General features: G+C 45.2%; 1 protein-coding gene across 1 annotated transcript in view; it reads right to left on the bottom strand.

The window, feature by feature from the left end:
- Positions 1–1,205: 1,205 nt before the first annotated feature.
- Positions 1,206–18,788, bottom strand: part of fam189b (family with sequence similarity 189 member B) — a gene marked incomplete at its 3' end in the record, with an annotated part of 49,671 nt that continues 32,088 nt past the window's right edge. Inside the window, exons 8-20 of the mRNA XM_084048463.1 lie at positions 13,759–13,815; positions 12,325–12,432; positions 11,984–12,100; positions 10,940–11,047; positions 10,025–10,185; positions 9,609–9,714; positions 8,599–8,665; positions 7,794–8,115; positions 6,922–7,274; positions 5,327–5,386; positions 4,241–4,407; positions 3,372–3,518; positions 1,206–1,445 (exon numbers count right to left, since the gene is read on the bottom strand). Of these exons, the coding sequence (XP_083904589.1) occupies positions 1,206–1,445; positions 3,372–3,518; positions 4,241–4,407; positions 5,327–5,386; positions 6,922–7,274; positions 7,794–8,115; positions 8,599–8,665; positions 9,609–9,714; positions 10,025–10,185; positions 10,940–11,047; positions 11,984–12,100; positions 12,325–12,432; positions 13,759–13,815 (2,013 nt within the window). The remainder of the gene's footprint in view (positions 1,446–3,371; positions 3,519–4,240; positions 4,408–5,326; positions 5,387–6,921; positions 7,275–7,793; positions 8,116–8,598; positions 8,666–9,608; positions 9,715–10,024; positions 10,186–10,939; positions 11,048–11,983; positions 12,101–12,324; positions 12,433–13,758; positions 13,816–18,788) is intronic.

Here is an 18,788-nt window from a genome sequence, read left to right as displayed (position 1 = left end):
AACCGGTCGACCAATGACGTCTCTGTAAAGACTGGGCATCTTTTACTGTGGAAACACTGACATTGTCGTCAGAGAGCTGACCCTCCAACCAGAACCAACTGATGATACGTTTCCATAACGTTCAATAACCAGCCGATAGTACGGGTCAGATACAATAGACAGAAAACATTCCTCTCATCTTAACATGATAATATCGTTAAAGGGATATTTCACCCCCAAAATGACTAATCGATAGATTTTGGGTGAACTATCCCTTTAAGATCATATCATAATCGTTATATCACACCAGAACCAGGTTTTCGGTAGACACTGTGCTCAAAGATTAATTGAGTTGACCTTTGAGCTCACAATGCGAGCTTGTAGATCTGCTATTTTCAATATATAAAAAAAAAACGTCGTTCTTGGACATACAAGGTTTCCACCCGACACAGTGACGATTATTATTTTGACCTGACATTATCTGTGCCCGGGTTTGGCGAGCCGAGAACAGTCGCGCGCAAACCTGCGTGCGCGGGCGCCTCTCCTTGGTGGTTTCCAAGCATGAAGCTGATTCTGAGGACCAGGTGACAGAGGTTTTTGGCTGGGTTACCGTGGAGATTATAAGGGTTGGGATCCTTTAGGATTCATAACGGTTCCGGTTCCTTAACGATTCCGTCTAAAACGGTTCGATTCCTGAACGGTTCCCTTCGACGATTCCTATAGGAGGTTCCACATGGACCCCTTACAGGTCTGTAACTCTGAGAGTGTACAAATGGAACCAAATGGACCCTTACGGGTCCATTTGGTTCCATTTGTACACTCTCAGAGTTATGGCGGTCCTTGAAATTAAAAAGTTTGAGAACCACCGGTACTGTACTCCCAACACAACCAGCTCTGACAGTGTGATAAAACCAATTCCCGGTTTCCTCAATGTTGGATACAGGTTCTTTCCAGTTCCTTCCGGTTTCATCCCGTTTTCCGGTGACCCCAACCCTACAGTGGAGAAACGTAAGCCCTGTCGTCGTGATTAAACTCTCCCTTTCCCACGCTTTGTCCTACAAGTTCCTTCCGGTTGCTTCCGGTTGCTTCCGGTTCCATCCCGTTTTTCCGGTGACCCCAACCCTACAGTGGAGAAACGTAAGCCCCCTCATCGCGATTAAACTCTCCCTTTCCCACGCTTTGTCCGTCTGTCCTCGCCGTCATCGCTCCTCCTCCTCGTTGCGTCGTCACAGCGCGGACTCCGAGTACAGCGTCACCGACGAGCCGTGGGCCACCAGGCGGCGCAGCGACAGCGAGGAGGAGGAGTTCAGGTCCCCGCAGCTCCGCAGGTGGATGCCCTCCGACGCCGAGGCGTGGCCGCCGGGCCGGCGGTTGTGGCGGCTGTCGCTGTGGGTGTGGTGGTGCCCGCGGTGGTGCGGCGGGTGCGGGGCCGGCCCTCGACTCCCGCCCCAGGAGTTGCGCAGCACCTGAGGGAGCAAACGCACACGCACGCACACACAATAGTTTACGGCAGGGGTCTCCAACGTTTTTCAGGCCAAGGACCCCCTAGCTGAAAGAGAGATGAAGCGGGGACCCCCGCTGTATTGTATAAAATAGTGTTTCAGATTAACCTTTTCTTTTAAAATAGCAGATCTACAAGCTTGAGCTATTTTTGGCCAAATTCTCCTCAGAAAAGGGCTGGGTTCAAGTGTTTAATGTAAAAAACAATTATAATCATATCACACAAAGATTTTAGCGGCCCCCCTGTATTAACTCCGAGGACCTCCTAGGGGTCCCGGACCCCCTGTTGAAGACCCCTGGTTCACGGCATGATTTACAAGTAGATCTGCTGATTTTGTCAAAGAGATTTGGTGTAGAGGGAAATAAAGAGCAGACCAAGTACAGAGCCAAAGGTAAAGTTTTTATATGGCTTTTATGTGGTTAAATATCTGAAATTATTATGTGAAAACACATGAACAAAAAAAACTTTAATTCACACAACTCTGATGATAGTGCTATAAAGCTATCTATGAAATCAAATCAATGAAACACAATGCAACACAACTTTATACAATATGTAGTGGGGGTCTCTGCTTCATCTCTCTTTCAGCTAAGGGGTCCTTGGCCTGAAAAACGTCGAAGACCCCTGGTTTACAGTATGTGGGTGGTTGCAGTAGTACATTAGGATCAGGGTTTCCGCTTGGCACTTTTAAGGCCGGCAAAGTGACCGAAAAGATTCTATATCTCCAGCCAAATGTTACATTGATCGGCCATAATGTAATTCACGTGCCGTGTTTGCAGATAAAGTACGTGTGTGTGCACCACTCAACTGATCGCTATACCTCGGCGCAGCGCTTCTTAGCATCACTGCACTGTTCCTGCATTTAAGCACACTTTATCTACTCCATCATGCAGAGGTGCTGCTTGCCAAAAACAACAGAATGTAGTCAGGACAGTGTCTATCGCCTTTTCAGTGCGCTAGACCCCTGGGAGAGGGATTGCTGAGGTGGAGCACAAGCTTACAACGCGTCGTGTGGTTTTCGGCCTGTAGATCTGCTCATTTGTTATGTGACACCATGATACTAAATAGAAACAATTCCTTCAATGTAGCTACTGCTGTGATGCCTTTATGTGTCTGTGTTGGGTTTATTGCGCAGCGCAGGAGGGCAGTAGGCTAACAGTAAGCAGCAGACTCTCTAAAAAACACAATGACAATTCACCAGATAATGTATGCTTTAAATACTTTAAATCTATATATTGTAATGTTGTGTTACTTTATTTAAAATCCAAATAATTGCCAGACCCAGAGGGTCGGCCTACATGAGGCTTTGTCCCTATTTCGTCCATATATGGGGATAAATGTCGGCCCATCTTTTGTCCCCCTTTCGTCCATACATGGGCATAGAAAGGACCTCGCATGACGTGACTTCGCATGACACGTCACGTGAAGTCCGGCCATTCAGATTTCAACCACTAGGGGTCTGGCAGTACCGGGTCTCCTGGTTCCCTTGTTATAATAACAAGGCCTAGATGTCAGTCTGTGACGGGTCTTGGTCACTCCACATGTGGAGTGATCCTGTGCTTGCGAATCGCTGCCGAACTTCGGAGCTTTTGTCAATTATATAGTAGTAAGATAATACAAATAATAACTAAAAAACAATGTCAACTGGCCACGGTGGCTGGCAATGTTTCTATTTAAAGGGAGTGCAAGGGATTTTCTTTGGTTAAAAAAGTATCAAATAGCTCTATATTCCGAAAAAAACTTTTTGTTTTAACCATAAAATATCACTTACCCTACCTTTAACGGCCAATTAAGATTTGAATCGACCAATGGCCCGCATATAACGGCCAACGGAAACCTTGGTTACTTGGGACACATGATTAATAAAGAGCCATTAGTCTTTTATGTTTACCTGCTCTAACGGCAGGTGATTGGTTGGGCTGGCGTCAGCTCCGCCCCTCCTCTTGGGCCCCTGCCCCGTATTCCCAGCATGCTCGGAGGCGGTTACCAGGTTACGCTTGGAGCGATGCAGGAAGCGCGCCACCAGAACCCGGGTCACCTAGTAACAGGAAACAGGAAATTATCAAAAAGGAGGAAAGGAGTAGCTTATTAGTAGTAGCAGTATAGTAGTTGCAGTACATGCCGTAATACAGTGGTTCTCAAACTGTGGGTCAGGTCCCCCAGGCGGGATCCCCAAAAGATTTTTTGGGACCCCCAGATGATTTGCATAATGTGCAACATTGTTTTCTCACTCGACAGTAAACAAACCAACATACATTATAAGTGTATACAGGGTATCTGCACATTTATATCTCCTAAAATTAAAGGGGAAAAAAACTAAACATTGGCCAAATTGGTCAAATATAACCTCAGAAAGAGGCAAACATTGTGAGGCATTGTGAGCTTATAGATCAGATATTTTCACAATATTTATCTGTGGAAACCGAGTCCAAAAAATGTAAAGCCTCATCTCCTACAATTCCAAGTGCTTGTCAGGGTGGGGTTCAAATATGATTTTTTTGGGGGGGCCGCGGCCTGAAAAGTTTGAGAACCGGGAGACTCTCTTTTCCCAGTGTTTCGCCCAGGTCGAAGTGGTTTTGAGGTTAGGTTAAGGCATAATTTCTGTCAGGTTAGAGTTAGGGTTACGGTTAGGGTTGTGCATAGAGTTTGTGAAGTTAAAAGCTTAGGGTTTAGGCGCAACCTGGGCGACATCAATGAAAGAGGGAGTCCCGTTGAGAACCACTGCTGTAATAATAACAACAGTAGAATGTACTAAAAAACCTTGAGGTCTCCCAGCGAGCGGTGGCGTAGAGGCGAGGAGGGTGCATGTTTGAAGGGGACCAGGCCCAGGCCTGACCTATCGGCTGCCTTCACACTGCCCTTCCTGGGCAGGGCGGCAGGCTGGGGCTGGGTGTCTCTGGGTAGCAAGAAGGCCTCCGAGTTCGGAGCTGGAATGATGCACAAAGAACACTTGTACTGTTGCTTATTTCTATGCAGTTACTATTTAGTTACTATCTAGTAACCATTGGTTTTCATGTTTACTGTACAGTAAACATATATAATGTGTTTTACCATGTAGCACTCTGGGTTTCCCTGCGAATGAAACGTGCAATACAAATCAAAAATATTATTATTATTATTATGTTTACTATATATCATAGTATGTTTACTTCTATGTGAAGCAGCAAACTGCATTTTTGTTTGACTGATTGATTGATATCACAAAAGGCAGTGTAAAGTCGGCCCTGACAAAATGGATAGTAATTTTGTATTTTAAAACAATATGCCAGACGCCAGAGGGTTAATGTAAGCTAGCTTGACTGACTCCTTTGCCAAATGTTGACAGCTGTTACAGGTCTTTACACACCGGGAGCATGACGAATAAACCATCATAAATATGTTCAAATCAATTAAAAATGTCTCCTTGAATTCTCATCTGATTTTCAAGCAGTTTGGTTTGTTACAAAATGTCAGACATTTAAACTAAAAATGTGGGTTTTCATACCAAAAGACCTTATCTTACAAAGATAGAAACAATAAAAAGGTTTTAGTCTCCACTCAGGTACGATTCAGGCATATTTCTTGAAGTGGAGTGATGGCAAGTTGGCCCTGTCACTATATTAGATGTTTTTTAATGGTGCGATCATTCTTTTTTTATGCAATTGCCTATTGTAGCACTTTGAGATTTTCACAAATGTAAAGTGCATTATAAATAAAATCCATTATTATTATTATTATTTAATGACACCTTTTCGAGCCAAGGCTCTTCATCGGGTCCACTGGACATCTTACCATGATGTTCGGTTCATATCCTCTCTCTCTGTTTGTGTCTATCTTCAGTGCACTGTGAAGCTGAGCCTCTCTTACCTGTGTCTGTAGAGGTCTGAGATCCATCCTTACTGCCGAGTCCTGACACCATGAAGTCACCTGCAGCACAGACCGTGCACGCACACGCACACACACACGCACACGCACACGCGCACGCGCACACACACACACGCACACACACACACACACACACACACACACACACACACACACACACACACACACACACACACACACCTCTGTCAGTACTAGGACAATAGGCTCTACGCACAGCAGCCATATTGGAAAGAAATTGAGCCGCTTCATTACTTCCTTCACAGGTGTTACCAGTGATTCTAATGAAGGCTCTGTTCCATTTAGTGTAGCACATTGGTTGTCAAACTTCTTAATTTCAAGGACCCCCATAACTCTGAGAGTGTACAAATGGAACCAAATGGACCCGTAACACCCTTAAGAGCCCATTTAGAACCACCTCAATGAACCCATGAGGGTCCCTGGACCACACTTTGAGACCCACTGGTGGTGTAGCAGAGTGTTTCCAGTGAGCCAACATGCACAATATCAGCACCCTGACTCTGTTTGACCAGAATGGAACACAACCATAATTATCATCATTGGTCACACCTGTGAAGGAAGTAAGGAAGACACCCACTTTCCTTCCAATATGGCTGCTGTGCATAGAACCTTTTTACTGATAACAGTACTAGAACTAAAACCAGTACCAGAACTAATACTGTACCACTACCAGTACTAACACCAGTATTAGAATAGGTCATTACATGTCAAACTGAGATGATGCTTGTCAGTATGTGAATTGAATTGATTCAACCTGTCATATGGTGTGATTCAACTATGACCTACATCAGCTGAAGTAGGTCTGGGAAATGGTTTACCTCCAGAAAACGAAACATAACGGCAGCAATGGCCTTGGTTCCACTGGATGACAAGGAAAGGACAAAAACGAAAGGTGTCTTGTGTGTCTTGTCTCTAGGACAAACGTGGCTAATAGTGGCGTGACGATGTCAAACCACACAACCCCATAAATCAGGTAGAAAAACAGAAAGTTAAAGTCATACTGCGTAACATTCATTTTATAGTCGTTTTGGTGATAACCCCTCTAGCTCCGTTGTCATCACAGCTTTTGTCTATCTAGGAAATGCAGCAGCGTCCTAGTGCCTGAGGATATTTTTGAAAGTTATCAGAAACGGTATTAATTTACTTATTAACTAATACATAAAGTACAATATTTGCCTCTGTCTTGTAGTGCAGTAGAAGTATAAAGTGTTGAGAGTAGGAGATACTCCAGTAAAGTAAAAATATCTCAAAAGCAGACCCCCATCTCGAAATATATTGTTCCAGGGACCCCCCAGAAGCAAAGATTTTAGTAAAAAATGTTCGCTTTAAAAATATATATATATTCAAAGATTTGCACAAATTTTCATGATTAAAAAAAGCAGAACTATAAGCTCATAGTGTGGCACCGAGTGCCACGCTATGAGCTTGTAGATCTGCTATTTTTGAATAGCCAAAGTATATAATAACGGTCTAAGTGGTTACACAGATGCATTCCCGGTTTGAATGGGTTCAAGTACAGCACTTGAGTAAATGTACTTAGTTACTTTCCACCACTCTACCTGTGTCTGTGGAGGAGCTGAGGCCGGGCTCGCTGTGAGACCTGACCAGATGCAGCTGTCCGTCGGCGTCTTTCTCCGCCCTCATACAAGCCCTCCGCAGGTACAGCGGCTGCCGGGGGAGGGGCAACCCGATGCCCTGGCCGCCGCCTCCGCCGCGATGCTCATTGGTCGCCAAGGAGGAGGTCGTGGGAGGGGCCGAGGAGAAGGTGGTGGAGCCTTGGCGTGAGGGGGTGGACGGGCGGACCCTGATCTCAGGGACGGAGGCGCGCTGCTGCTGGGAGCTGGCGCCCCCTAGCTGGTCCAGCTGGGAACAGCTGCTGGCTAACATGACCTGACGATGCAACACTGGAGACCTGAAGGATGAGAAAGAATAATAATAATAACAACAACAAAACAAACAAACATAATAATAATAATAATAAATACGAATAATAACAATAATAAAAATATATATAATTTTTTAATAATATTTTCTATTGCTGCGTATGTACATTTTCATCTGTGTGTGTATTTTCATCTGTTTGTATTTGTGTGTATTTTCATCTGTTTGTGTGTGCGTGTTTGTCCATGTGTTGTATTGGGTATTTTCGTCTGTATGCATATTGATATTTTCATATAATGTGTGTGTATTTGTGTGTGTGTGCGTGTGTGTGTGTGATTTGTGTATTTTTCATCTGTTTGTATTTTTATTTTCGTGTGTGTGTGCGTGTGTGTGTGTGATTTGTGTATTTTTCATCTGTTTGTATTTTTATTTTCGTGTGTGTGTGCGTGTGCACGCGTATGTGCGTGTGCACGCGTATGTGCGTGTGCACGCATATGTGCGTGCGTGCGTGCATGTGTTGAATTTCTTTTTTTTATGTGCGTGCGTGTACCTGTAAGTGTTGCTAGCAGTGCTGGGGGAGGAGCAGGAGTTGGACCTCTCTCCTCTGAAGAAGCGGCGGGCCCGGGGCCCCCCAGCCAGCGGGCTCTCGGGGGTCAGGGAGGGCGGGCCCCTGAAGCTCACGTACTCCCCTCCTCCTCCCCCCGCCTCCCCTGCCCCGCTGCTGCCCCGCCTCTCGCCCGCTCCGCCCTGGCTCCTCCTCCTCTTGCCCCCGCCCCCCACCACCTCCATCAGGCAGGAGTCCTCCGAGGGGGAGGAGTCGTCGGGGATGTCCACGATCTCTGACATCAGCAGCGAGCCGCTGTCCATGGACACTGATTGGTCGAGACAACAAACCACAAGGAGGAGATTATATTATGTGCCCATTTTTCACCGGTGCTCGGTGCTATATGATCCATATTATCCATTCACTGCAATAACATGTTACATAGAATTAGAATTGAATAGTCATGAATAATACACCATTCATATTTGCATGTGCTCAGCGAACTTCCTGATAAGGTGACTCTCAGGAAATTCAACAAAAATGTCTCTTCTCCATATATTAAGAAGCTCTGTACCTTCCCCCTTGGTTGCGTAAGTCAGTTTTTCCATGGCTATAGAGTTGGATGGAAAGTGTTTAAATCCAATGTTCAACTGTACTGAACCTATGTGCTTTCCCAGGCTGTTGCAATACAATGCTATGAATTACAAATATTATTTTATTTTCAGGGATGTTCGTGTTCATGTGGTTCATAATAACTATTTATCTCGGATAATGTTGTGTTTAGTTTGTTAATAACTAATGTACTACTGACCTTCTCCACTGAATGCTGTGGACGTCACTCTCTCTCCGGACAGGTCCCCTTGAGTGTCAAACACTGCCTGCACACACACACACACACACACACACACACACACACACACACACACACACACACACACACACACACACACACACACACACACACACACACACACACACACACACATACATCACGCACGCACGCTCGCACGCACGCACACACGCACGCACGAACGCACGCACACAATAGACGGGATGGTTAGAGAAAATACACCCAATAAATATTTGTAATAAATGTTTTTTATATATATAAACATTTGCATGCTTTATTTGAATTTACCAATGAATTGACAAGCATACACACTGTCACTCTCTGTCTCCCACTTTCCTGTTAATCTTTGCCTGTTATGTATGTTCCTTTTATTTTATATTGTTCCATTGTGTTTCCTGATTTATGTTGTAGTCATGTTTTGTGATTCCTGTTTTCACCTTTTCCTGTAGCCACCTTTTACTTGTTGTAGTCCTGTTCCGAAATTAGCCGATTAATTTGCTATTTACGCTATTTTTGAATTGTTAAAAAAAAGAAAGAAATGGAAGCACATTTGACAAATTTGACCAAAATAGCAATGCCAGGGTATTTATTTTATAAAATTGTTAAATTATTATAAAAGATACACATGAAACATATCAGACAGTGTACATGTCCTGTTTGTTTCTTTGGTTTATTGTTTTTGCCTGTTCCTTCTTTGCATATTGTTTATGAACTTTGAACCGCGCCCGTCATCTTCTCATAAGCCTCCTGTGTGTTGATTAATCTGTTGAACTGCACCTGCTCTGACGTTGTCTCCTGCGTCACAGGCGTCACGCACGCACACACACACACACACACACACACACACACACACACACACACACACACACACACACACACACACACACACACACGCACACGCATGCACACACACGCACACACACACACACACACACACACACACACACACACACACACACACACGCACACACACAGACCTGGTTGGCAGCGTTCTGTCCCATCACGGCCTCGTAGGGGGGTGGACAGTCAGTGGGGTAGAGAGGGACCGGACTCTCCATGGACCCATTATACGTGATACTGTGCACACCACACACACACAATATATGAGCAGTACACAACATGAATACACAATGTGTTCAGCACACAAACACACATCAGACCAGACCTCGATCAGCACGCACGTGCGCACGAGGAGAGAGAGAGAGAGAGAGAGAGAGAGAGAGAGAGAGAGAGAGAGAGAGAGAGAGAGAGAGAGAGAGAGAGAGAGAGAGAGAGAGAGAGAGAGAGAGATTTTTTACCCATGAACACGCCGGTCAACGCCAGCGTGTCAACGTTCTATATAGTTGTGCATGTATGTGTGTGCGTGTGTGCATGTGTGTGTGTGTACCTCTGTGCGTCGGTCTCGGAGCTGCAGGTGTATTCGGGGGGGTAGTAAGGTGGAGGGGGGATGGGGGGGACAAACTCTTCAAAGTCCATGATGTTGGTGAGGAATGCGTCCTGAGGAGTGGTGCATTCTGGGTTGACAGAACGAGATCGATGAGGAGCCAACTGGAGAGACATAGAGAGAGAGAGACAGACATGAAATACATAGATAGATAGATAGATAGATAGATAGATAGATAGCACATGTGACTGTATAGTATATTGTTATTAATGTACACTGTTACTGTTGGTCTGCAGTCTGCGTTCTCTCTGCTCAAACACCTTCCTTCACACCCACATTTTTAAAGTCAGTGGCCGGTAGAGTTGTTTCATTTTGCCGTGTCATGGCATGTGGTGCCGTCAGGCAGTGTCATGTGGTGTCATTCAGTGTCATGTCATGCTGTGTCCTGTTGTGTTGTGTTGTGCAGTGTTGCCAGAGTTTGTGAGAGAAATAAGCAACCAGGTCTACAGGTCTAGGAAAACAAGGCCAAAAGAAGCGACAAGGCCATATGAGCACTTTAAACAACACAAATCTGGAACGGGGCTCCGTGGCACAAAACATTTCCAGACGGGGGTTAGGGACAAATCCATATTCATTTGGGGGTCCATGACATGAAAATATTTGAGAACCACTGGTTTCAATCATTATTAATAATTATTCAGAAGCCCAAAAGACTACCAACCCCGCAACTACCAATATTTACAAGCAACTTTACAGAAAAAGAAGCCCAAAGTCGCTTATAATAAGCGGACATGGCAACACTGTGGTGCAGTGTGGTGTGGTGTGGTGTGGTGCGGTGTGGTGCGGTGTGGTGCGGTGTGGTGTGGTGTGGTGTCGTCATATCATGTGGCGTTGTCAGACGCTGTCATGTGATCTCACCAGGTGAACCAGGTCCAGGGAGAAGATGTGGATGCTGCAGGTGACAGTGGACAGAGTGCAGATGATGGTGGACAGAATGCTGAGCCCACACGCACTGAACAGCAGGTCCTGTGACATTAACACAACATTAACACAATATCGACACACGCACTGAACAGCAGGTCCTGTAACACAACATGAACACAATATTAACACAATATTAACACAACATTAACGTAATATTAAAACACGCACTGAACAACAGGTCCAATAAGGGGCCGTGTCCACACAAAGTGTTTTATGAGCAGATTGGGTGCTTTGGATATTAACACAAAATGAACACGAGCACTGAACAGCCGATCCTGTAAAAACACAAAACAAAACAAAGCAAAACAAAACAAAACATTAACACTACAACATGCACACCGAACAGCAATCTAATCCGTCTATCCAACTCAGGTGACAGTTTGGTCCAAATTAAATTCTGGATTCAAGGTGAGGTGGGAGTGTGCGGCCTTGAAAGATGGGGGAATTCCCAGCATGCATATCTAGAGTCACCAGGTGGCGCGTCATTGTTGTATGTAATAAGGGTGCTCAGGGGGAACAAAATCAGCAGGACTGCTACTCTGTAACGTTGGGTACCGGTCCAATTCAAGCACTGTCTGTAACAATAATGTTGTTCATGAACAGTCCAATTTCCATTCAAAGCCTAAGTGAACACATGTGAAGGTCAGTGCCTCTGCTCAAACAGTGGAGCAGGGTATGTGCACATTCCATGGAGGATAAATTGCACGTTTGACCTTGGTGCAATACCTCTAGTCAACCAGCAGGTGGCCTACCCAGCCATAGGATCCACATTTCTCAACAGAAGAGCAGGTAGAGTGGATCAGTTATATTGTAATAACATACTCGAGCATACAGATGGATCAAAAATAGCGTTCTATTCACAAATAAAAGGGACAGATTGCAGATTTTAAAACCACTGACTGCAAGGATCAGAGACATCACACTCAAACAATAGTAGGCCAAGGAGTAAAAGAAAGGATCAGATGAGGCCACACCCACCTTGAGCTGGTGTCGGACGGAGTGACAGTCAACGTTCAGATACAACACCAGAGTCTCCTCTTCTGTGATGGAGCACGAGTGGGTGGGGGCACAACACACACAGACACCATTCTCCACCTGCACACACACACGCACACGCACACGCACACGCACACGCACACACACACACACACACACACACACACACACACACACACACACACACACACACACCTGAGGCGTGACACACCACAGAGCGGGCAGAGCTGCAGAGTTGTGTTCATAACATTGTTTATGTGTGTTGGCACGTGTGTGCGTGGTGTTGCATTTGTCATGTTGTGTGTGTTGCTGTGTGTTTGTACCTGGCAGGTGAGCATGGATTTGACCATCTGTGCGTTTTGACAGGAGAGCATGGACCCTGCCAGGCTGAGAATGACACACACGGCTGATAACAGCATGAAGAGAGACACCTGGGAGCACACACATGAACGCACACGCACACGCACACACACACACACACACACACGCGCGCGCACGCGCACGCACACGCACGCACACACACACACACACACACACACACACACACACACACACACACACACACACACACACACACACACACGCATACACACACACACACATGCCACACAAGAGGCTGTGAGTAAACATCTTTCAGTACAGGTACTGTATATGACATAAACACTGTCAATGCACCTGCATGATATATCGAAAATGTATCGTCATTGCAGTATCAACATACTACTTTCACATGATTATCGTAAAAGCTATTATTTAACTTGCATTCAGGCTTTTTCTATAAGGAACCAAGGATGTTTTTGTTTAGGTTAGAAGAACATGTTTTAAGCTGAGTGAGCAGTGAGAAACTGTATTGCTACGTTGGTGGTATATATTCATTGTCTATAGCAGCTGTAGTAGCCAGGTGTAATGTTTTAACTAAAACTATGTTGGAATAGAAATACAATCCATTACTTTCTTCTTCTTTGTGTGTGCATACAGTATGCTATGTCTGTGTAATAAAGCAGAAAACCTGAAAGATATTAAAACTGTACACACGTACAGGTAAGTATTTGTTTACTTATGGCGAGTCATATCGTCATTGCAATATTCAACAATGTTATCGTACATCACATGTTTTCCCAATATCATGCAGCCCTACCAGATATATTATCCATGTTATTAAAGGGGGGTGAAAAACCCTATAAACGGATTTTATAGTTTGTTTTCCAGTTCAGGATTAAAACCTACAGCAGGGTAAAAACATGATGGGCTGCATCAGACTGACCTTATACTACACTGTGATATAAGCCAGTACATTTCAAGGACCCACAGTTTGATATGCATTAGGCCACGTACCCCCATTTGATAACATTTCATCTCTGTGACCGCAATATACACTGTAAAATCTTGTGTTAATTAACTAAGAGTGTACAAATGGGGTCCATTTGTACACTCTCAGAGTTACAGACCAGTAAGGGTCCACTTGTACCCCTGGTGGTCCCCGGACTTTGAGAACCAGTGATGTAAGCGACACAGCTGCAGCTAATCAAGATTTAGGTGTGCCAAACTGCAAGCACCAACCATTGGCACGCCCACGGCTCTGTGCACACCTGAATCTAACACACCCATTACTAATTTTATTAGCTGCAGCTGTGTTGCTTGCTAGTCTGTCATCTGCTGTAGTTTTGAACATGAACTGGAAAACAAAATACACATTCAGCCTAGGGTTTCCTGCTCTGTTGACAACCATGATGTCAGAGAGAGAAGAGTTGACTCACCACCAAGGTCAGAGGTCGTCTCCAGGAAATGATCCCAACAATACCAGATGCCACGACCTAACAAACACCAACACACGTTAACGCATCAACAAACACACATCAACACAACCTAACAAACACCAGCACACATTAGCACATCGATACATACATACATCACCAGACATCAACACACACTGACACATCAGCACAACCTGACAAACATCAACACATCGATACACACATCATCAGATTCAACAGACATCAACACAACCTAACAAACATCAACACACATCAACACAACCTAACAAACATCAATACAGCAACACATAATGCATTACACACACATCAACACACAATGACACATCAGCACAACCTAAGAAACAACACACATCAGCACAACCTAACAAACAGCGACACACACCACCATGTTTCGGGGTCATCCCTATGTTCCCCGGGTTCTATGTTCCCTGCTTACCTTAGGGTTAGGGTTGTTGTAAGCGGGGAACATAGAACCCAGGGAACGTAGTGCTGTCACTGCTGTTGTATCCTACTGGCTCACCTGCCAGTGAGGAGCCCTCACCGGGAGGACGTATCACCTCCGTCCTACTCGTCCCATTCAATAATAATAGCTGCCGCCCCATCCCGTATAGCAGCAACACATATCACTCTCTGTCTTCCCTCCCCCAAACACAGCCAATTGTGTTCGTATGGACGTTCGGTCAAGCCGGATGCACCGTGGCGGATTCGAACCCCTATACTCGACGGGTGCAGTACGTTAGTCCGACAGCGCATTCCTCCGACAGCGCATCGCTCCGACGTTTCCAATTCTAAACCCGAACCAAACCCGCACCCTAACCCTAACCGCACGCGGATGCCACATAGTCGGAGAAAAGGTCTGTCGGATTAACGCATGCCTCCCATACTCGACAGTGGTGGAGGTGCTTTAGCCCTTGGTCAACCTATCTTTCCAGTACCGAAGGTTACCCCTTTTTAGCCCAAATAGCCGTCCTACAAGCTCATTACTGTACACATATTACACAAAGCGTAAATTAGACGTGTTGCGTAGCATATAGACGAGGATGGATCATAACCTATTCCCACCCTATCGGTATGCAAATGGAGTGTTCCTGAGTCATCTCAAGCGGACATCGCACTCAAGTCCGCTTCTGTGTCTTCAATGTTTTTAACCACTTAAGTCCTATTTTATACTTTGTCGTGAGACAAAGTATAAACATTGCCACCCATTATAGGTGGCAAAACATTGCCACCTATAATGACATGACCAAAATAGGGATTCCAGGTTGAAAGTGGTTAATGTCATTTTCACAATGTTAGAGAGTCTACATGGCCTGCATAATGCGTCACGTAAACATAATTATTGTCACTGTCAGGGTGTACTGTAGTGACAAGTTGGGCAAAAGCCCCCGCTGCGTTGCCTGTTTTGGCGAGGCGACACCCCCTGTCACCTTCCGCTTTTCAGCATACCGATAGTCTTGGAATCATAAATCATGCGTCCTCATCAGCATGCAGCACAGCGCGACAGGACAGCCCTGTCCGCTTCAATGTCTGACGCAGGGGGAGTCCCGTACTGTCAAACGGGTGCTGTACGGTCAAATCCAGCCCCAACCCGTCACACGTTTGACACAAACAGGTATGAGAATGCACTGGCAGTGGCATCACGTGACTCAAAGCTCTTTTCCACTATGAAGGGTTACACAGAACCTTCCAGCACCTCCTGAAACTTTCCGGAACCTGTGAAGTTCTCTGTTAGTTTTTTTGTTTATGTACGTTTTGTTTATTATAAACAGAATCACCCTTTCAGAGGTGATTCATAACAAATAATCATTAAAAAAGTATTTTGAGATTGTAGATCGGATGTTTTCACTATTTTAGAAACATTTTGAAAGTATAAGTTGTTGATTTTCGATTCCCAGAACTCAGGGAACGCAGGGCCCAAATTAGGTACCTTATCTGAAAGAACCTTATCTGAAACAAAACCGTATATCGTATGAAAACAAACCCAGAACCTGTGAAATATGTTACACGGCACGGTTCACTTTAGTTCTTTTAGTCGCAAAGACTACCCTGAACGCTGAATAGTGACGCGAAAGGGGTAGCCTGTCACGTCACTTTTCAGCGTCACATGATACATTTCAGTTGCAGTTGAGTCAAACTCTTTTGGGGGGGGGGGTTGAACTGTTTTTTTTTTCTACTTACGAAGAAGCCGGCCCAGAACGGACAGGACTGCCGGACGCGGGCGGAGGAGGTGAAGGCCATGCTGGTGAAGGAGAAGGCCAGGACCATGGCTCCCAGGCCCAGGTGACACAGACCCAGGTACAGCAACAGCCGGGCTCCGCTCTGCCCGCGACCCGACATCCCTCTCCGGCTGTCGGACCAACCGCGCGACCCCGAGGCCGAGGCCACGCTGCTGGAGTCTGACGGCGAAGGCATGACCGGGTGCGTGTACGTGCGCGCGCGCGTGTTGGCGGTGAAGGTGATGGTTCCTGGCTTGAGCGGGGCACTCGGGTCAAGACCTGAGCGACCCCGGCCTTCCGGCTGTGTGAGAATGAATGTTTGTCTTGCCGTTCACTTTCTAAAACGTCCTTCAGGCGTAAACTTCAGTCAGTGGGGGGGGGGGGGGGGGCAACGACGTCTGAAGGTCCAGGAGAGATGGATGGATGGAAGGTTGCAGCAGGCAGCAGCGCCAATAAGCGGGACTTCTTGGAAATCCGCCGCTCGTGCCAACCAACCTGCTACCGGGGGGGTCGGTGACCAGCGCTAATGTCCGCGCACCGCTGCCCACAAACACCGGCTCAGCACAGCGGTGAAACGGACCGATGTCTAGCTAACACACACACACACACCCACAGAGAAACACACACTACTAACACACTAACCCACACAGGCCCCTACACAGTAGCTTATTCCGTTATCACATGATGTTAAGAGGCTATTCTAACTAATGCACTTGTATGTAAATAATCATTTCATGTTCTAATCTGTTTATTATGATCATGAGTTCAATATGCTGTCCCGTCCAGTATAGCCTCCAAACACACAGGCCCGCTACAGCAGTCCCCAGTTTACCTTTTCAACAGCAATTCTTGCTCAGGCCGAGACGGGATCAAATCACATAAAATGCAAACATTTAAAAACGGCAAACCGGGGGGAAATCATTTCCCGCAGCTTCAGAGCGAACGTCTCCCTCTTCTTCTCCTTCTCTCCGGTCCTCCCATCCTCCCGACATCATCATCCTCGCCTCCTCCACCATCACTCCTCCTCCTCCTCCTCCTCCTCTTCTCTCTCCTCCGGTTCGTAGCATTGCGGTAACGGAGCCCCGGTGTGTGGTACTGCGCTCTGCTCTCTGTGTGCGCAGGCAGCCAGGCAGGCAGGCCTACAGCATCATGATCCGCTCCGTTAACCCATTCCGTCCGGGGGGGAACGCATCCGCGTCGCTCTGGATTTCTTTGGGCTGTTCGAAAAGAGCAGATGTACATGCTCATAGCGCGGCACTCATGAACTTGTGGATTATATTATATTATTATATTATTTGAATTAATCATTATTGTTAATGTAAAAATAAAATAAAATAAAATAAAATAAATAATAAAATAAATATATATATATAATGCATAATTATGATTTGAATTATTGAATTATTAGAAAAATCGTGAAAATTTGATATTTTTTAAAGCAAACATTAGTAACTCAGATCTTTGCTTCTGGAGGTCCCGGGAACAATATATTTGACAAATGTTCGCTTTAAAAAAATATATATTCAAAGATTTTGCCAAATGTTCAAGATTTTACATAAATAGCAAAAGAATAAAATAATGGTTATAGACTAAATCTAAAATGACATAGTAGCCATATGCATTACCGGATTGAACCATAGGCTTGAACGGGTTAAACAAGCACAACCGCTCCGGTCTTTATCTCTGATCACTACAGTCCGGGATGATAAACAGATCTTCATCATTATCATCACACCATCCTCATCCTCCTCCTCCTCCTCATCATCACCACAATGAAACTATGGATATTCTTCAGATGTAATAGATGGCTGTGTATTAGGATCAAATGCTCCGTTATATTCCAAGTCAAATAACGGCCTGAACGAGCGAGCTTTATTAGCTACTGTGCTTCATCAAAAGCATCATCTCTCTTCTTCTTCTTCATCATCATCAAACATCATCATCATCATCATCATCATGATCATAGTTTTTGCGGTGGTCCTCATCACTCACGCGCCTCCTCCTCCTCCTCCTTCCTCCCCGCAGTCACGCGGGCATACGGTAGCTACTTTTGCGTGTGTGTGTGTGTGTGTGTGTGTGTGTGTGTGACGTGTGTGTGTGTGTGTGTGTGTGTGTGTTAGTGCGCGCGCGCGCGCGTGCGTGCGTGTATTCCCGGTCGTCACTGAGCCTCGCTGTCCTCCTCCGTCGTTGGTACGTCACGTGATCATTACAGCTAGCTACCGTTGAGGTGTTACACCGAAATCGGTGACCCAGTAGCCTACTGTCTGTCAGTGGTGGTAAAAGTACTCGCAATTTTTTTTACTTAAGTAAAAGTATCGATATTGCGATCTATGTAGAAATACTCTTGTTAGTAAGAAAGTAAAAGTTTTGAGAATTTATTTTTGAGTAAAAGTAGCCTACAAAAGTATTGGTGTCTAAATGTACTGAAAGTACAAAAGTAAAAGTACTCATTATCCAGAATGTCCCATACAAGTTTTCAAATCTCTTGAAAATAGCAGATCTACAAGCTCACAATGCAACGCATTCTGAGCTTGTAGATCTGCTATTTTCATATGGTCGAAAAGTCACAAATGCAGTGGTGGAAAAAGTAATCAAATGTTTTGCTTAAGTAACTGTAAAATTATCAATACTGCAATGCATACTATGATACAAGTAAAAGTCCAGTATAAAAACATTACTTGAGTAATAGTACAAAAGTATTGGCATCAAAATGTACTTAATAGTACCAAAAGTAAAAGTAGGCCTACTCATTATGCAGAATGTCCAATTTCACAAGCGTTCAAAAATGTATACAAA

The sequence above is a fragment of the Gymnoscopelus microlampas genome, assembly GCF_963454915.1.
Source record: "Gymnoscopelus microlampas genome assembly, chromosome: 3".
NCBI classification, from domain to species: domain Eukaryota; kingdom Metazoa; phylum Chordata; class Actinopteri; order Myctophiformes; family Myctophidae; genus Gymnoscopelus; species Gymnoscopelus microlampas.
This window is presented reverse-complemented; position numbering and strand designations above follow the sequence as displayed.